Source organism: Meles meles, chromosome 9, assembly GCF_922984935.1.
Source record: "Meles meles chromosome 9, mMelMel3.1 paternal haplotype, whole genome shotgun sequence".
Lineage (NCBI taxonomy): Eukaryota > Metazoa > Chordata > Mammalia > Carnivora > Mustelidae > Meles > Meles meles.
This window is the reverse complement of record NC_060074.1, coordinates 10,270,226-10,290,418: the sequence shown is the minus strand read 5'-3', so window position 1 is coordinate 10,290,418 and position 20,193 is coordinate 10,270,226. Positions and strand designations below refer to the sequence as shown.

The 20,193-nt window shown below is 38.1% G+C and overlaps 1 protein-coding gene and 1 non-coding gene across 3 annotated transcripts in view; one reads left to right on the top strand and one right to left on the bottom strand.

Moving 5' to 3' along the window:
- PLCL1 (phospholipase C like 1 (inactive)) overlaps positions 1 to 20,193 on the bottom strand; it is a 362,944-nt gene that overhangs the window by 69,034 nt on the left and 273,717 nt on the right. For both annotated transcript variants that reach the window (XM_046019760.1, XM_046019761.1), the window contains exons 2-3: positions 16,194 to 18,668; positions 13,187 to 13,390 (exon numbers count right to left, since the gene is read on the bottom strand). In XM_046019760.1, coding sequence (XP_045875716.1) covers positions 13,187 to 13,390; positions 16,194 to 18,668 — 2,679 coding nt within the window. The remainder of the gene's footprint in view (positions 1 to 13,186; positions 13,391 to 16,193; positions 18,669 to 20,193) is intronic.
- On the top strand, positions 14,453 to 14,589 carry LOC123951218. The gene has a single exon (XR_006820368.1). It is a non-coding gene; the product is annotated as a U4 spliceosomal RNA (small nuclear RNA).

The window sequence follows — 20,193 nt, the reverse complement described above, 5'->3', positions numbered from 1 at the left end:
TTGCCTCAGCAGCCTTTCCTCCCATGGCTTCCTAATCCTCCTAGATCCCTGTACCAGTCACGCTTCTCCAAACACACACCCTACTTGTTCCTCCTTCTACACATTTCTTACTATTAGATAAGTCTTCTTAAGTCATCTCCCCTGGTCAAAATCTTACCAGCTTCCAAGCTTACTTCAGTGCCCCCTCTTCCACTGGTGTCCTGATTTCCCTATCCCTCTCCCTCTCACCTCCATATTCCAAAATTCTATTTTTTAGTCTGTTCAAAAAATTTCTTATTTTCTACTTCAAATTGCAGTTATTTACTTACATTATCTCCCACCCTTCATTTCCCCAGTAAATTGTAATTCCAGTATATCAGGGACTTATTTACCTTTACAGTCACATAGTCACCAATTCATTTACATAATCACCTTTTCCCTTTTCACTGTGTGATATTTATTTCATCTACATATCAATTACCCACAATATAGTATTTTATTTACTATTAATCATTTCTCAAACTTATACTTGTCTTTTGGAACTCTTTTTTTTTTTTAAGATTTCTTTCTTTGAGAGAGAGTTGGAGGGAAGAGGCAGAGGGAGAGGGACAGAGTCTTTGAGCAGACCTCATGCTAAGCATGGAGCCCGAGAGTCGGACACTTAACTGACTATGCCACCCAGGCATCCCTGTCTTTTGGAACTCTTATTTCTCTTTTTATTTCTAGCCTTTTTTCTAGACTTCTCCATTTTTCTATAATCTTGCATGAGTTCACTTTCAAATAAACACAAAACTTTTAAGAGGATTATACCTATAGTAAATGTATTACTCAAGTATTAGAAAATACAGTGAATTTTTAAACTTTATTAATAGGGTACCTGGTTGCCTCAGTCAGTTGAGCATCTGACTCTTGGTTTTGGTTCAAGTCATGATCTCAGAGTAATGGGATGGAGCCCAAGCTGAGCTCTGGGCTCAACAAGGAGTCTGCTTGAGTTTCTCTCCTTCCTCTCCTCACTGCTTGCTGTCTCTGTTTCTGTCCCTCTCTCTCAAATAAATCTTTAAAACAAATAAATAAACTTTATTACTTATTTAAGGTAAATTAAATCCAGAACCAAAACATTCAACAAATCCCATGATTCAAGTTCTCTTCAAAATCCCCCAAGTAAATATTTGTTAACCTCATAGTAAGAAGCTTATTTTTCCCCTTGTCTAAGAGATCACTTTGTAAAGAGCTAGTCAAGTATGATTTAATTTTCAACATAGAAGAGCATCCCTATGAGATTACTTAGAGGATAACCTGGAATCCTTTAGTAATAACATTCATAAGTATTACTCTAAAAAACTCATCATTAACTTAAAGTCACTGCTCAAATGGACTTTTCTCATACGAGCTTTTGATCTTCTTCTCTATGGTAACAGCTTCCATTGCACTTAGAAAAAATAATTTTATTTCTATTTCTGCAACTTTCAATTATTAGTAGTTGTAGAGAAGACAATATGGATGGCCAAAATATACCAATAATTCCTAACCACATTTAAATCAACAATTTCAACCTCTCCCCCTGGCTTATCTAAATTGTAAAGAAGGAAAAACAATTGATTTGAGTTTAATCTTTTTCCTAGGTTTCTACAGATCCTACCATAAATGAAATATAAAGTGCTAAAGCCAAGGAGAAAAGGTGAGAAGCAGGTCCTCATATAATCCTGCAGCTGGGTAATTAGTGTACTTAGCCAATGAAGGCTGGGTTGACTCCATAGAATCTGGGAGAGTCCTGGATTTACATATCTGATGTCTCAGCCTTAGCTCCCACTTGCCTTTGCTTGTTGTGGTAATACAAAGAGCTTTTGTTTGGTTCTGTCCCATGAATATCTCCTAATGGATCTTATTTCCTTACTAAGGTTTTGCATCTAAAAGAATTAGTGGATAGGGTACTCGGTGGCTCAGTGGGTTAAGCCTCTGCCTTTGGCTCCTGGGATCAAGCCTGACATCTAGCTCTAGGCTTCTCAGAGTGCCTGCTTTCCCCTCTCCCTGCCCACTTGTGAACTCTCTCACTCCCTCTCTCTCCCTCTCTCTGTCAAATAAATAAAAAATAAAATAATAGAGGACTTACTCGGATAAAGATTAGCATTACTTTAAGCATTAGATGGGTCCCGAACAGGGTGTGTAAAGTTGTCAGTTAAGATCAAAATCATTTATTTAAAACAAAAAAAAAATTTTTTTTTGAAGGGGGAAGTAATGCTTTTACTCAGAGATGGATTAAAGTGTCCAACCTGTGTGAATAAACTGTCCTTCCAGCTGTTCTCAATAGGGAATTTAACTAATTGCCTAGAGTCATTGCAGAGTCAATGTAACTATTGAACGGAACTGAAAAGATGAACTTTTTGTCATACCATGACTCATAAATCTTCCATAGATTCCAAATTTCTCCTGATTATATCCAAATTCCTAGAACCACAGAACTTTATATTTAGAAACACCATAAGGACCGCCTATCAGAAAAAACTGAGCCCCAGATGGGCTTTCCTGAAAGTTTTAACTTATATGTTACGACTATTTCACTGGTCAGTGAAATAGTTTAGACTAGAACTCAGGCTCTTGAAGAAAAGATCTAAGCTTTATGAATTGTGATACCAAAATCATTTTAAAATATAGAATTTCTACTGCAAGTAAAGGTCAGTGACAAACATTAATAAAGTAAAATTTGCCAAGTAAAATATCATAAAATTATATTTTGCCCTGACTCCTTCTCCAAGTCTAATTTGCAAAAGGCACCAACCAATAGTCTTCCTACCAAGCCTAGAAAGAAATGTACTCAGAGGCATCCACTGCTCTCTCAAGAAGGAGTTATCTAATTTGGAAAGTTAATTACTTAAGAATATGCCTATTCCTATATGCCTAGACCTACTTTGGTCTCTCCTCTTAAGAAGACTGAAATAATTAAACTATCTCTTACCTTCCTTCTAAGCAAAACACTGGGTTTTAGTTTTAATTCTGTAGATAATTTAAACTAAGATCTAAATTTGATCAAATTCAATACCTTTTAAAATCCGATAGCTGTTACATATATATTTGCCAACTGGAATGAAGATAATTTCCTTTAATTTTTAATGTCCTTAAATTTTTTAAATCAGGTGAACTATTAATAAATTGGCATCTTTTGCTTTTAAGCAAAGTCAATCCTGTGGAGGCTGTTACTTTTTGGTGAAACAGGTACACACACAAGGCCAGAACTTTTGCAAGCTCACTGGAAGGCCACTGCATTTGATGTATGCAACAAAGTATTCTCTATCCTGGGAATAGCTCTGAGTCACATTTCCAAGCCTGAGTTAAGATGGCATAGGACAAGAGAGCTCACACAGAGCAGGCCAAAGGACATTTGTCTCCACATCCATGATACTGACAGGATTTACTTCAGGGAGCTGCTTTCTGGATAAAGGGATTATCTCACCTTTTCTTCAGTTGTTCTATTTCCAAGCTACAGTGTTCAGCTATATCTTGAATAATCATTAGAAATGACTACTTTTACCCCACTATGATTAACATTAAGTTCATTCATAAAATTATCAGGTTACTAACCATCATGAACCATCTCTAGAATTTTCACTTAAGCATTCAGAAACGCAAAGCAAAATTTGAAGACACATGAACAATATTTCACAGAGGAATTCACAGCCTATGATGCAGCCAGCTTGTTGATAAGCCTCTGGTGTCTTAGGACCCTGGTACCAAGTGGAAATCCTATCAACCTTTGAGATGCTGACAATTTCCCCAATACACAAAAAATGTACCAGAAGACATTGCCACACCCACAATTAGGGGAAGTTTCAATGCACTAAGTATATGATATCTTGTTTATCAATAACCAGCTCTATTTTGACACCTGCCAGCAGGCTGGTCTTTTTCTGCTTTCCATTACCACACAAGCCAACATAATTTTTGAAATGCGGACTAATACAAAGTTCCACACAAACTTCACAGTGATGGAAGGAGAGTATCTATGACTTATTAATTTCAATTTAAATTGATTTCAATAAGAAAAACTGCATGGGGAAACTGGAAATATACCACATCTTTTCCATATCCCGAGCTTCAATATATCTTTGTAATAACACTGACAGAAGAGAATGTATTTAGTCCAACCCATTATGGATGGATTAACTGATACCTACCAATGTACTGATTCCATTGCAAGACTAAAGACAGCAGTTAGTTATTTTCACTAGAATCCTGGTCATGCTAGCATAATCAACTACTCTCCAAATCATACCCCAACCGACTTAGTAAAAGATTAAATAACCCTTGACCCATGTTCTCTAGATTGCTTTGATTTCTCTTTTATCTCCAGAAAATCTGTTGCTCTTACCATAGTAAAGCTTTAACTTTTATGTTAATGTTAAATAATTCAGCACAGACGTCGCCTTCAGAGAACACTTTGTGTTTATTTTTACAGTTACGATTTCCCGTAACTATTCCACCTCTGAATGTTGTATTCAAAACACTAATTGCCCAAAAGTATTCACATTAATTTAAAACACTGGAAAAGCCCAAATATGTAAAGCAATTACTTCTTGATGATGCATGAAAAAGTAGACAGGTAAGAACATCAGAAAAGTAAAATTCATCTATCTAAAGAAAAAGTTATATAAAGGTTAGACAGTATTTTTCTTTTAAAATTAGTTGTAAATCGGGGCGCCTGGGTGGCTCAGTGGGTTAAAGCCTTTGCCTTCGGCTCAGGTCATGATCCCAGGGTCCTGGGATTGAGCCCCATATCTGGCTCTCTGCTCTGCGGGGAGCCTGCTTCCTCCTCTCTCTCTGCCTGCCTCTCTCCCTACTTGTGATCTCTGTCGGTCAAATAAATAAATAAATAAAATCTTAAAATAAGTTGTAAATAGGGACTTCTCACTTGCATCTGCTACTCCTTATGAAGGATCTATCATAACCTGAGAATGTGCAAATGAGCTGCCCAAGAGTAACAAGGACCATAGGTCCTTGAATCACCTGCTTAGTGCGGTGGAGTAGACATTGGACAAAAAATGCCAGAAGGACCTGAACAACCTTTGTGGGTCCTCTTTACAGGACAGGGCCATGAGTGAAAATAAGAACATTCAAGAGAGAATTTTAAAAAAAAATTCTTCATAAATCAATTCTGCTGAGCACGGAGTGGGATTTGGAGAGTGGTCTATTACAAGTCACTGCGAAAAGAGCATCATAGTACTCAAGTCCTCGGACTCCATCCTGCTCTGGACATAAAATATCATCTGCTCCACTATCTGGACCTTTTATGTCTCTGTTCTTGCCCTTTTTAAGATTTTATTTATTCATTTGCAAGAGAGAGAAAGAGAAACAGAGAGAGCACAATCAGGGCGAGAAGCAGAGGGAGAGGGAGAAGCAGACTCCCCACTGAGTTGGGAGCCCAACATGGGGCTCCATCCCCAGGACCTGGAGATCATGACCTGACCTAAAGGCAGATGCTTAACCATCGAGCCACCCACGCGTACCTATTCCTGCCCTTTTTAGGTGTAAGTCCTGCCTTCCTACTAGGACTTCCGGTTCCTAAAGGATAGAAATTCAGACCATTTCATCCCTCTAGCAACTTGTACAGTAACAGGTATCCAAAATATGTTTGTTAAGTTGACTAATCAAAAGCCTAATGATATATACAAAGTAATACGTTAGAAGAGAAAGTATTGTTTTGTGATCAGAAAATATACTCATTCTCATTTCATTTTATTTATGTTTGTCTTGAGTCAAAGAGCTGTCAAGCTTTACATATGGCTATCTGTGTTGATACCTGTCTCTATTTGTTTATCTCTGTATTGCAAAATATCTACTAAAGTTCTTTATATTTGATATGTATTGAATGTTATGAATAAGCTCAATAAATGAATCTTTTTTTAATGTCAGGTTTGTGAGAAATTAGGACAAAGATCTGGACTTAGATTGATGGAGAGGGAATTAAGGATAGGAAGACATTCTAGGTGATATAGAATGGAAACACAAAGGATGGAAAATGAAAAGAAGATGGAAAAGACAGCAGCTTGAGTACAGGAGAGGGTTCCCACAGAAAGAAATGGGAAGTGAGACTGGAAAACAGCCAGCGCTGGAGGGTGAAGACAAGTCTAGGCAAAAAAAATCAAAGATTTATTCTTCTCCTATCCCCCTACCCCCCCATGTTGCTTTTCTCCGATTGACTTATTTCACTAAGCATGATACGCTCTAGTTCCATCCACGTCGTCGCAAATGGCAAGATTTCATTTCTTTTGATGGCTGCATAGTATTCCATTGTGTATATATACCACATCTTCTTTATCCATTCATCTGGGTTTTGAAGGGTCAGGGGTGGGAGGCTGGGGGAACAGGTGGTGGGTAATGGGGAGGGCACGTTTTGCATGGAGCACTGGGTGTTGTGCAAAAAGAATGAATACTGTTACGCTGAAAAAATAAATAAAATGGGAAAAAAAAATCAAAGAATTTGAGGATGATTATTCCATTGTTGAAAGAGGGAAAGGTAGAGACTAAAGGAAGACAAGTCAGTCTATTGAAAACCTCAAGCAGGAGGAGAAGAGAGTCTGGTAAGAACCTTAGCTAAGACAATGTAAGAAAAGGGGTACAAAAAAGAAGGAAGGAAGGAAGGTAGGAATGAAGGAAGGGAGGAAGGAAGAAAAGGAGAAAGAAAGAAAGAAAGAAAGACAGAAAGAAAGAGAGAGAAAAGGAAAAGAGAGAGGGTGGGAAGAAGGAAAGAGGAAAGAAAGAAAGAAAAAGGAAATGGATACCTATGAGAAGAACATGAGGAAAGAAACAATGGATCTCATTAATATTGAATTGTAAATTAAAACACTGCATTGGCAACCTTAAAAGACTGGGCAGTAAGGGACTCTATGACTACATCACCTAGTTCAGTGGATATTTTCTTAGAGAAAGTAAAAAGCCAGAGTGGGGAAGGGAAGCTTGCTCTTTCAAAGACCTGAGGGGAAAAATCACAATGCGATCAAGGGACAGGTCTCTTAGAAATGGTACCCTGGTTTCAATGACAGTTTCTGAAAACCCATCCTAAAGGCCATATAGAGGCACCGAAACAGTAGTACAGCGAGTCTAAGGCCAATGGCCCTCCGCTATGTGTCTGGTCCAGGAAGGAGGCCTCGGTTCTACCTTCAGCTTTTAGGCCCAGTTCTACTTTCTTCAGTTACTGATTAATAATGTTCCCAGTTGGGGCACCTGGGTGGCTCAGTGGGTTAAAGCCTCTGCCTTCGGCTCAGGTCATGATCTCAGGGTCCTGGGATCAAGCCCCACATCGGGCTCTCTGCTCGGCAGGGAGCCTGCTTCCCTTCCTCTCTTTCTGCCTGCCTCTCTGCCTACTTGTGATCTCTCTCTCTGTCAAATAAATAAATAAAATCTTTAAAAAAAAAAAATGTTCCCAGTTGGCTTTAGTGCTTTTCAGAAGCTGTCGCATCCCACCCCGGCTGGGACAGGTATCTGATATCAGCAAAGTCACCTCTGCTTCTGCTGCCCTGAATATCAGACAGGCATTTACATAGTCGCATCCGTATCCGTATCCGGAGTCATAAGGGAGATCATAGTTCTCAGGACAAATTGTCATTCTTTAAGCAACCCCACTCTCACCTAACCCAGACTCAGAGATCACTCTGTCATTAAGATCTCTTCCTTTTCCCAGGCAAAAATCCCAGGTAGTACGGGATCTGTTAAATTCACTCAAAGCTACAAATTACTGATAATCCAATGTGTTATTATTCACAGAGATTTTTTTTTGCATTTTAAATGAGATTAAAAAGTCTTCACCCAAAGGAATTGGTTGTAATTTTGAAATTCCAAGTACCAGTGAGCAGATAGAAAATGCATGTTTTAATAAGATATGGAATAGGGGGAAGCTGTCTTCTGAAATTATGCCACATAAATAAGCCCACTCTACTATGGATATATTTGGTGTTTGATTTCTTGATGTCAACACAGATACTATAATAGAATTACTAAAATGACCTTTAAGACTAAATTTTTAAGACCCTCAAGAGGATATAGTTCCACATATTACCAGTGTTTGGTAAGGAAGAGAACCATCTCAGGTCATTAGGGAAAAGCTAAATTTAACAAAAATCTGTGCAGATGAACTCAGGGTCAATGTTTTCTAAAATATTTTCACTTCATTTCCTGTTGATAAGTAGTATTGTTTCATACACTCAGGTTGGTTTTCAGTAAATGGAGGTTACTAGTTGCCTGATTTGTTTCTTTTAAGGCTGAAATAAGCCAAATTTTTATCTGTCTGGAAATGAGTTCAGGTCTTTTTTTATTCTAAATGTATTGTCCTTTTTTTAGTGGTTACAACTTTTCCTCTTAGTTGGCCTCTACACAGTTCAGTACCATTTTTGAAGAATCCAAATATTTAGGTGATTTGAGTTGAACATTCAAACTGTTCATTTTGGGGTACCTGCCCCCTTACCATGACCGCCACCCTGGATTTGTTTTCTGCCCTAGTCATCCAAATGTTTTTATTATTAATAGTCTGTGAGGAATTGTTTTAGACTTTATTTTTATGAGAAGTTTTAAGTTTACATAAAAACTGAGCTGAAAGTACAGAGAATTCCCATAAACCCTCCAAGCCCATCCCCAGTTTTCCTACTATCAACATCTTTCTTTAGCATGTTATATTTATTACAATTGGTAGGCCAATATTGATAGAGTGTCATTAGCTAAAATCCAGAGTTTACACTAGGATTAACTCTTTGTATTATACATTCTAGGGGCTTTGACAAATGCATAATGATATGTATCCACTATTACAGCATCATATAGAATAGTTTCAGCGTCCTAAAAATCCTCCGTGCTCCACCTACCCATCCTTCCCTCCCTCAACCCCTCCTGCCCCTTCCCCTGACCCCATGATCTTTTTCCTATTCCATAGTTTTGCCTCAGTCTATAGGTTTTCTAACTGTATGTTTAAGGGAACAATTTGGTTAGTGTGTGTCACAGAGGTAAAACATACAAGATTGAAAGATTTACCATAAACACATCAATTATGGCATCAAAACTACACTATTGTCACCAACAATAAACGCTTCTATTTACTTTTTATTCAACTAACATTAAAGGTAGCATAGCACATGCCAGCATTGTTTTAGATGCAAGAGGTAAGAGGGATAAGCAAGACGGACAGGATCTGTGCCCTCATGGAGTATACATTTAAATTGAAGGGTGAAGGAGGACAGAAATTAAACAAAAGGTCAAGCAAAATGTTTTTCAACCCTGCTAAGTAGGATGATGGGAATAAAACAAGGTTATATGATAGAGTGACAGGTGGGGACAGTGGTAAGGGAAGATGTCTCTGAGGATATGATATTTGAGTTAAGAATTAAGAGATAAGAAGCAACTATTCATGCAACAGAACATTTCAGGCAGAGGGAACCGCAAATAAAATAACCTAGAGATGGGAACTAACTTGGGAGAAAGAAAGAAAGATAGAAAGATGAAAGAAAGAAAGAAAGAAAGAAAGAAAGAGGAAGAAAGGAGGGAGGGAGGAAAAAAGGGAAGGAGGGAGGGTGGGTGGAAGGAAGGAAAGGAAGAGGGAAAGAGAGAGAGAGAGAGAAAGAGAAAGAAAGGAAGAAAAAAAGAAAGGCCATGTGGCCGGTTGGAGGCAGGCAGGTAAGTGAACAGGAGAGTGTGAGGGTGAGGTTGGGAGAGGCAGGAGACCTTGGAAGAGGGGAGTGAGATAGGTATGCGAGGTCAGATCATAACTTCACAGTAAGGAGTTTCCATTTTATTTTAATGGGAAACCACTGTAGGATTTTAAGCAGGAAAGTGACAAGATCCAATTCTTGTTTTTTTTAAATGACTATTTGATGGGCACCTGGGTGGCTCAGTTGGTAAAGCATCTGCCTTCAGCCCAGGTCATGATCTCAGGGTCCTGAGATGGAGTCTTGCATTGGGCTCCCTGCTCAGCTGGGAGCCTGCTTCTCCCTCTCCTCCCTGCTCATGTTCTCTCTTGCTATCTCTGTCTCTCTTAAATAAATAAACAAACAAACAAACAAGTGAATAAAATCTTTTAAAATAAATAAATAAAATAAAATGATTACTCAACCTACAGAATATTTTAGAAGTCTTCTTTAAAATAAATAATAACACTGACATATCAAGAGCATTGAAGATGCCGACCAATACAGTGCAAATCCTCGAAAGTAAAAATGAGATTTTTACATTCAAGGCCAATATCATTACTTGTGTAAGTTCCCACCCACGTTCCCCCCAAAAGAAATAACCCAACAGAGCCATCAGAAGAGTTTCCAGTCACTTGCTGGGTCTGCCGAGTTGACCATTTGGCATAGGGATATTTATATTCAGTTCCCTACCAATATGAAAAACCATTTCCATAGGGAACTCTAAATGAAGATATCATTGTAAGTATTTCTGCTTTCTACTGGAGCTCTTACTGAAGGTTTGGAAAGCCATGCTACGTCTGTAATTACAAACTGCATTTTAAAAATACAAATGAGAAAAGGCTGATGTCCAGATTTAGCTCCAGCAGATAGAACTGAAAAAACAAAAAGCACGGGACACTTGAGAATGTGAAATGGAAATTGGCCAAACATAGTCCAGGTGCTTTTCTGCTTATTCCAAGCCCAGCTCCAGGGGACCAGCCTCCCCTCCCAAGGAATGATTTTTCTTTTTTAGCTTCACAGAGAATTGGAGGAATAAGTGATTTCAACTGTCTGTCTCTATGGCAACTCGTACCCTAATTTCACCTCTTAGATGGCAATTATACCTACTCACTGAATAGCTTTCAGTCCCTACTTTTATGATGAAAAGATTTATTTCATGAAAAATGAAATGTAGGTAATAGGTGAAGTTTCCCCCAGCAACCATGGAGCACAGTTTATAAGCGGTGTGATCATTCGGAAGCAGAATGCATTCTATGGGTTTTGGTTTTTGTTTTTCTCTTTTTCAGTTGTAGGATGTTTATCCCAAATGTCTTTCCTCTAGTTATTTTTTTAAGGATAAAATATTATTCTTTTCTTTCTTAATATTTATTTTTTTGTTCAACTAAGGAAATTAGTTGGGTTCATTGTAAAGAGTTTTGCAAATATAGAATAAAAAGTAGAAAAGCATAAACAAGAAAATAAAGTTCATTCTCCTTACTTAAAAATAATCACTCTAAATATTCTGTTAACATTTTAGATGTGTGATGTGTATACATATAAATACAGTTTAAATCCTATAGTGCATATTTTTTTTGTAGCTGGACTTTTTCACAAAATATGAGAAGTTTTCCATACCATTAAATATTCTTCAGATGTGTGATTTCAAAAAAGTCCATAATATTGGTTTACTATATTTTATTTAACTAATAGTTCTATGTTGATATTATTAAACATAAATGTTTATCACTATTGCCTTAGAATAAATCCCAGAAAACAAATATATAAATCAAATGGGATAAACATTTTAAATTATATTGCCAAATTTATCTCCCCCCAAATTATACCAGTTTATTTTCCTAGTAGAGGTAAATGGATCAGAGTATCTCATTACCTTAAACTCTCTATCAGAGATAATATTTTTTTAGTCCTAATGAGAGAGAGAATATTTCACTATATTTCTTCAATATCTTTAATTTAAAACTTATTTTAAGGTTAAATATGTTTTCAGATTTTCATTTTTTCTTTTTTAGGGGCAGAAGAGATACATGAATTTCTTGTTCACCTCTGAAGCAAAGAATCTTTGTTATCCTCTAATAACTCTCCTCTCTCTATTTCTTAGTAACAGAAGAGATAACTTTTAGCTGGGCACATAGACCCTTGAGATAAAGACATTTGTCATTCTCCTTTGTAGCTAAGTGTGGCTATGCATTAATTCTAGGCTGATGAAATATAAGCAAAAATGATCTATGCTATTTCAGAGAAATGTCCTTAAAAACAAAAAATATGCCCTCTGTTTCCTCTTCATCATTCTTCATGGTTGGAATGCAGATGTTATGGTTGGAGTTTCAACAGCCATTTTGGATTACAGGGATAAGGGTCACACTATAGGGATGGTAGAGCAGAAAGCTAGAGGGAGCCTAGGTTCCTAAGAACTTTACAGAAGTTCCATCCTAGAAGGCTGGTCTTTATTTGAAAGAGTAAAACTGTATTTTTAAGCCACGATGTGTCACTGTTTTATCAAGCTGTACTTAACACCTTACTGATGTAAGATATTTTTCTCCATATTTTTTTCTGGCTGATTTTTTTTTTCAGAGATTTATTTATTTTAGAGACAAAGAGAGTGAGCAAGCAGGGGGAGGTGCAGAGGGAGATAGAGAAGCCTGAAGTAGACTCCCCTCTGAGCTCCATCCCAAGACCCTGAGATCATGACCTGAGCCACAATCAGGAGTCATCTGGTTAACCGACTGAGCCACTCAGGTGCCTCATCTTACCAATTTTTGAGTGCATTTTCTATTTAAGGATAGGTACAATTTATCTGGTATATATGTTACAAATTTTTCTAGATTTTCATTTGAACCTCATTTTTTATGGAATTAGGAGGTGTAAACATGTAATTATTCTTAAATTTAAGTGACTATATAAATCACATTATGTACTTAAAAAATCTAACAGTATTAGCTTAGAAATATAAATTCCAGGGGCGCCTGGATGGTTCAGTCAGTTAAGAGTCTGCCTTCAGCTCAGGTCATGATAGTCGAGGTCCTGGGATCGAGCCCTGCATCTGGCTCCCTGCTCAGTGGGGAGTCTGCTTCCTCCTCTGCCTCTGCCTCTCCCCTTACTTGTGTTCTGTTCCCTCTCTCTCTCTCAAAAAAATAAATCTTTAAAAAAAAAGAAACATATATTCCAGAGAAATATTTTGTCTCAAACATCACAAGGCAGCCCTGAGAAACATATGGCCATTTCTTACAGGTACACAATTAAATGGTTATGTTGCAGGCCAAAGTCATTCAGATGATGGGAAATTGTGTGTGTTTTTGAAGACTTAATAATTCATTCCTTACTGATACAGAGAATTTCTGATGGTAATCTATGGGGCTCTGGGTTCAAAGCATTGCCCCAGAGGTCTTCGCTGGGGCTTAAGGGAAGCTGAGTGGGCCAGCTCTGCCTGCCACCCCAACGTGATTTATTCATCAGAGTTCCACAAAAGAGCCCCTGCCAGATGATCCCCCGCCTCCTCTCTCCCCACACACACAGATAAGAAATCTAAAGTCACAATTTCCTACCAGATCATAAGCAGCCAACATTTTTTTCTGCACATCTGGAATTGCCCCCAGAGGCTCCAGATAAGGGAAGTTGTCTTTCATCACAAGAGAGACTGAAGGAGTATTGTCACTGGTGATGAGCCGAGAGGACAGAGTCAACAGGCACTGTTTCAGACTGGCAATTGGAGGAAGTCCACACAGTTCCTTAATAGACACTATGGCGTTCTGTGGGGAAGCAAACATGGAATTAGACTTCTGACCACATGACACATCACCCGAGCACTTGTAGGTTTACACAAAAGCGTGTTCATTAGAAGTATACCCTCCGATACATGTGTAATTTGGAGGAAACTGGATTATAATTAACCAGAAGCATAATGTGTACCGAGATAACACACAGAACTAATTCACTATTATACATCATCTTTGTCAATTTTTAGCAACTGCCACAAAAATTCCATAAAGCAAAGCTGATTGTGAACCAAGGCTCCATAGTGCTTTTCAAAGCAGAGCACTGGAATATTCACACAAATTAGCCTTGGCTGGTTGTGCATATGGTATTCCACTTGTAGTATGATGATCGTAAGAACATGTCATTATACATTGGAGTGCATCTCCTTTGGGCTTTTCCCCCACAAGGTACCAGGTACTAGGCTGCCATTACCCACCGCCATGCATTCGACTAACCATCAATGGTATTTCTTTGTCATCCCGTCAGAGATGCACCTGACAGATGCGCATACTAAAACAAATTTCATGTAAAGCTACATTTGTCCATGTTTTACAGGCTTTTAAAATTCATTTGAGGGCGCCTGGGTGGCTCAGTGGGTTAAGCCACTGCCTTCAGCTCAGGTCATGATCTCAGGGTCCTGGGATCGAGTCCCGCATCTGGCTCTCTGCTCAGTGGAGAGCCTGCTTCCCTTCCTCTCTCTCTGCCTGCCTCTCTTGTGATTTCTCTCCGTCAAATAAATAAAATAAAAAAAACCAAAATCTTTAAAATTCATTTGAAATAGAAATTGTAACTATTACACGTTTTATTAACAGTGAGCAGTACCTAACCTATTATATGTCGCATGAATTTAACGACATGTTGGTATTCCATATTTCTACTGATTAGGCTCCAAATAATCCTAAACCCAAAAGACTTTATGTTGAGATGATATAAATTATCAGGATTACCTGGAAAACTTTATCATAACCAACTCTCCTTACTACACATTTTAAACACACAGTATGTGTAAAGGAAATCTTTCAGGAATTACGTAGAAATAAATAAAGTTAACTTCTAGCTTTGCACAGTGGCAGTATCGTAGGCAATGAGGTTTATCCGAGGTGCAATTATTGCTAATTGAAACTTCTAAGATATAAATTAAGATACAGAAATGATGTATAAGTAATCTAATACGGGGATTTATAATAGTTTCGTATTATGCCAGAAAAAGCCAGATAGACAATGCTAATATTTGGAGCCTGTTTTTAAAATAGTGGCTAAGGCAACCACTTCAAATAAAATGTTTACAATCTAAGTGTTCGTGTACAATTCACATACCATACTGTTTTCCACCGCTTTAGCTAATTAAAATCGATTTTAAGTCTATTCTGGAATTTCTCTGTGAAATAATGTAAAAATAAAGTATTCCCCAAATTATGGGTTTGAGGTTCAACATAAAATGACTAAAAAACCATGAATGATCATGCGTTTTGGTGGCAGGCAATTCTGGATTTAAAGACCAACACTCCTATTTAGGAAATCACGTAACTTCTTCAAGCTTGTTTTCTATCTTGAAAATAGGGATTTTTTTTTTTAATTTTATTTTATTTTTTTGGTGAGCATTACCATTTAAATGTTATCTAGGGCTCCTGGGTGGCTCTGTCGGGTAAGCATCTGCCTTCAACTCAAGTCATGATCCCAGAGTCCTGGGATCAAGTCCCACATCAGGCTCCTTCTCCCTCTGCCTCTGCCTCTCTCTCTGTCTCTCTGTCTTTTATGAACAAATTTTTAAAAAAATTAAAAACAATGTTAGATAAAGAAGCAAATAAGCTGCATTGGAAAATACTCTTCTCTTGTGTTCTCAGACTGCTGGTTCTGCTACCAACCAACACCTCTTTGCACACTGCCGGAACTTCGTATTTACTGTTTGGTTGTTTCTCAGTCACATGACCCTAGAATAAGTATATTCTGTAGTAGTCAAGAAAGAAATTGGCAGCCATCTCTGACTACAAGCATTCATGAAGGGAAAGAAATTAACGATGAAATTCCACATGCCAGGAGCAGGCAATTTACATATACTGTCATTTAATTCTGGTAATAATTCTGTGATGCATTACTATTTTTCTTACTTTATGTGGAGAAAACTGATGATCAGAGATCTGAAACAATTTGCTCAAGATCACAAGGGGATAGAGTTTAAGCCATAATCTATGTTCTTTCAATTAAACCACTTTTCTAAGGGAAGACTGCATAGTTTTCAACAAGTTCAAGTGGTGACTATTGTTTGTTCAGTTGTGTTTGCTCTGGTGAGGAGTAATTTATTGTTATTGTTTTCATACACTTAATTAAAATAACTTAATAGGCATGGAATTTCTTTTTAGGACTTTAAATTCCCTTTCATGTTCATGTCTGCAAATATTGAATATATATAAGTGTAATTAGTATTGTCTGTATATATATAATATTTTATATGTTGTGCATACATATAATTTTTATATTTTATTTTGCTCACATTGTTTCATAAATACAACCCCATATTGATTCTGTGGCAGGGATATTTAAAATGGATCTATAAAGCATTTATATTAACTGGTTTAGTTGAGGTGAAATTCAACACAGCCTTCATTCACAATCAGATACATAAAATATATCTGCTTTATCACAGCACTTTAACACTTAATTCAGTGGTAGTGGCTTTATACAACTTTTCTGATAATTTTTTGAGGAATCAGATCACTAGTAAAACACAATGTTCACCAGTAAGGCAGGGGTAGGAAGAAGGAGGGGTAGAGAAGAGGAGCTTGGAGTTTTTCCTACCTGCATATTTTCTCTCATATCTATGGCTTCTCGTAAGGGGTGAACTGCTATTTTAAAGATGTCGTCTATGGTCTTAAGGCCAATATTCCTGAGCATGGTGTATTCTCGAACTTTCTTCCCCATTCTCACTGACAGGCTGCGCTTCTGCGCCTTTCCTCCTCCACTTCGGTTAGTTATTGCTATGTGGACGAAAAGGGTTACATGCTCCATGATGTCACCCACAAAAGAGCGCAGGGGAACATGCCGATATCCAGGCTGCAAACATTCAAATGGTATCGTGTATTGTCCTATAAACTCATCCCCAATGTAGTCATCATCCAGAACAACAAAACGAATCATGGCCAGCTCAGGTAGGTTTACTTGAAACTCAAAAGTTTCATCAAAAATGGGGTTATCACTGTTCTGTTGGACAGTTTTAGTTCTTTGTTCTGAACAGTCTGCTGGAATTCCATGTATCTCTATACAAACGTAGGGATCTATGACATCTCCTTTGGCACAAGCTCCCTTGGGCTTTGGAAAATTCTGACCACTGATGATCTTGATATGAAGGGCGAGAGGAGACACCCCAGGCACGATGCCCTTTGTGTTTGCACTGAAGTAAGAAACTTCATCCCGCATGATGGATGGCCTTAGAACATAACCACAGCCTCCATTTTGAAGAAACCAGCCTGTGTGAAGGTCCATCATTGGACCCGGAGTCTGAAAATTCATTGCCACAATCTGACAGCCACAATTCCAAAAGTCCTGTGGATTCAAGTTACTGGAATCAATCCTCACGGCACTTGGATAGATTCTTGATAAGAACCTCTTATTATAATTTACAAAATCCTCTGGGTACTCATTTGCAATTCGGCTGGCCTCTGTTTCACTAAATGAACACATTTCCCAATAGTTTTGGCTTTTCATAGACAGTTCGAAATCCCTATACTGAACAGACTTGCAGATGGACACCAGATCGGAGAGTTCCCTACACAACAGGATTTGTTTCTGCTCGCCGTTGTAATCTACCGACAGCCTTCGCGACATTTCTGCTTCCTCATCTTCATCTGTTACTTCTCCTTCCAAAATATCTGGGTCGGAAGGCAATTTCTTTCCTTTCACAATAATCATTCTTTTCAATTTTTCCGGTGATGGGAGGTAGGTTTCTGATGGCAAAGGTGCCTCAGTATAGAGCTTATCGCCAAAGACCTTCTTCATCTGTTGAACCATTATCTTCTGCTGTGATAGGGAGCAGTGATTTCCCAAGCAGAGGATGAGTGGGTATTCAGAAGCAACGAAGGCAAATTTATTTATCACCTCTATGACACTTCGAAAGGAAAGGTGTGTTGTCACATTATTTCGATTACAGAGGATCGGTTCGTTGTCTGAACCATCACTAACATCGAGTTCAATGCTTCGACAGCCCATCTTCAAAGCTCTAACGTACCCATTAATATCAGCCGGCCCCCTGAACTGGTCTTCTATGAGATAGGTGTTGTGGGAAGCATTGATGTAGTAGTGAGATAATGGCTGGGTCATATCCTGGGCAACCTTTTTTTGCTCAGGATCGAAAATGTCACATTCTGGCGACAACAGATACTGGGTAAAGCCATCAATTGCAAGAAACCCTTTTTGACGACCCTCTTCAGAAAGTTCGTATCTCCGAATAATGTCTAAGCACATATCCTCAGTAATATGGGCGACTCCTTGCTCAGCTTCTAAAAAGAGCATGAGATCATTGGCATCCAAATACTCTTTGTTCTTAGATATCTGGACCAGTAAGAAATATACTTCTGGCCTGGTGCAAAGTTCACAAAAAGCTTCACAAAATTCCTCTTCTGTCACCCGTGTGGTTAGTTTTTCTTTGCTCTTCTGGATTTCTTTAAACTTTAACCTGATCTTGGATTCCTTCAGGGTAGGGTTGAGTTGTTTTATCAACTCTACAGAAGTGTCTTCCAACATAATCCCATTCCCATCGACATCCGCGGCTTCAAACACTGTTTTCAACCACATGAACCTTGGCGTGTTCTGGTTGCCTTCCATAAAGTCAAGGGGTTGCTTACTTCGAGAAACCAGGTACCGTAAACCTGACACCCAGATGTTTGCTACGTCTGCTGAATTGGCAACTAGGTCCAGAGACTCGTAGTTTTCCCCATGGAGTATGGAAAAGGCACAGTCCTCACAAATCTGGTCAGCCAGGCCATTGTTTCTAAATGTTTCTGTGTTCTTCCCCAGTCTGATCTCTTTTATAGCAGAAATGTCGAGCTTAGCTTTCTCAAGGTCTTTTTTGGAAGGTTCCCAGCGAAGAGCTTGGAGGTCTGTGTCCAGAGTGAAAAAACGGTTATAAATACGAGAATTTGGCCGGACTTTCTTCAGTTCGCAGCCAGCTTGCATGAAGCTGATGCAGTCACTCGCACTGCTGATTTTCTTTTCCGATGGCATACTGCTGAAAGATACTGTTTTCTTTCTTCCACCACATTTTTGGTTTGAAGGATCCTGTAAAATAATTTGAAAATAATGAATCAATTTTCCTTATAAAATAGACAGACTCAATAACACTCCATGAACTCCTCAGACTCCATTCAGATATTACATTATTTTCACATTTTCACTGTTCCAGAAAAAGAAGAATCACGGAGAAAATTGGTAATTATTGGGTTCAGAAAAAAACTTATTTTTCAAATGCCTGGTGTTCTTTGAAATATAATCAACTATTAAGTTAACTACAAATCACTCATTCGTTCATTAGAGCAGCTTTCCTAAGAACCTCTATGTGTTGGTACTTTGACACCCTAGCTCAAATCTCTACAGATATGTGAAAGAAATAACACTGGATTTCTTTTAAAAGTTTCTTCATTTATACTAAGCAACAGTTTAAGTTTTAAACTTAAAACTAGTCCAAATAAAAGATTTTTACGTTCATATGCTTTACATCAAAAAGGACTGGCAATAGCAGCACCTGGGGTGGCTCAGAGAGTTAAGCTTCTGCTTTCAATTTGGGTCATGATCTCAGGGTCCTGGGATCGAGCCCCACATCTAGCTCTCTGCTCAGCGGGGAGCCTGCTTCCCCCTCTCCCTCTGCCTGCCTCTCTGTCTACTTGTGATCTCTCTCTCTCTATGTCAAATAAATAAATAAAATCTTTAAAAAAAATTGACAAACCTCTAGCCATACTGACCCAAAAAATAAAAAAATAAAAAGAACAGGGTAGAATCTCTCCTCTAAGGCCTTATTTAATTGAGATCCTGCCTATAAGAGCCTCCCTATCCTGTGATTCAGGAAAAGGCAGGATGATTTATTATTCAATTGACTAAAACCTTGCCCATGAAAGGAAAACAAAATTTGCTTTAGTTACGGAATGTTGGTGGGATGATTCATTAACTCAAATATATATCTGATCTTCAAGTGACAAAGATATAAATTACCCAATTTATTTACAGAATAAAAACAATTCTGTACAGATTACAGAATATTGTTTCTTGATGCCCTGGCATCGAAAAACTTAGTTCTTGCTTTCCCAGAGAGTTGTTATTTTTAATTATCCCATAGTCGTCAATTTCTTCATCCTTAAGTTACAAAACAAGTATAAAACTTAAGCTGTTTACATGCAGTTGCACTATTAGAACACATTTAAATTCATCGCAATCCACAAGCTCAGAAATCTCGGATGTATGTGTGTGTTTTTCCACATCATGAAGGCAGGCTCAGAATGGCACTGCTGAGATGGGATTAATCTACCAAGTAAAATGAAGAGGGAAACTGTGAATTGTGATAGTAAATTAGACTGTGACTCAGCTTTTAGACCTACCATTTGACGAGGCTTTTAAACTAATTAGACTTTTCACCAAAAAAAAAATTATTTTTATATAAAGCATATCGTGTTCCAAGTAGGATTATTGTCAACAGAATTATAAAACCTCTAATAGTTTCAACAAGGCTGAAGTGGGAAATTAACGTTGCTGTAAATGCACGTCTGTAGTTGCTGTGCCTTACGTTTGGTACCACCCCCTTCACAGTCCTAAC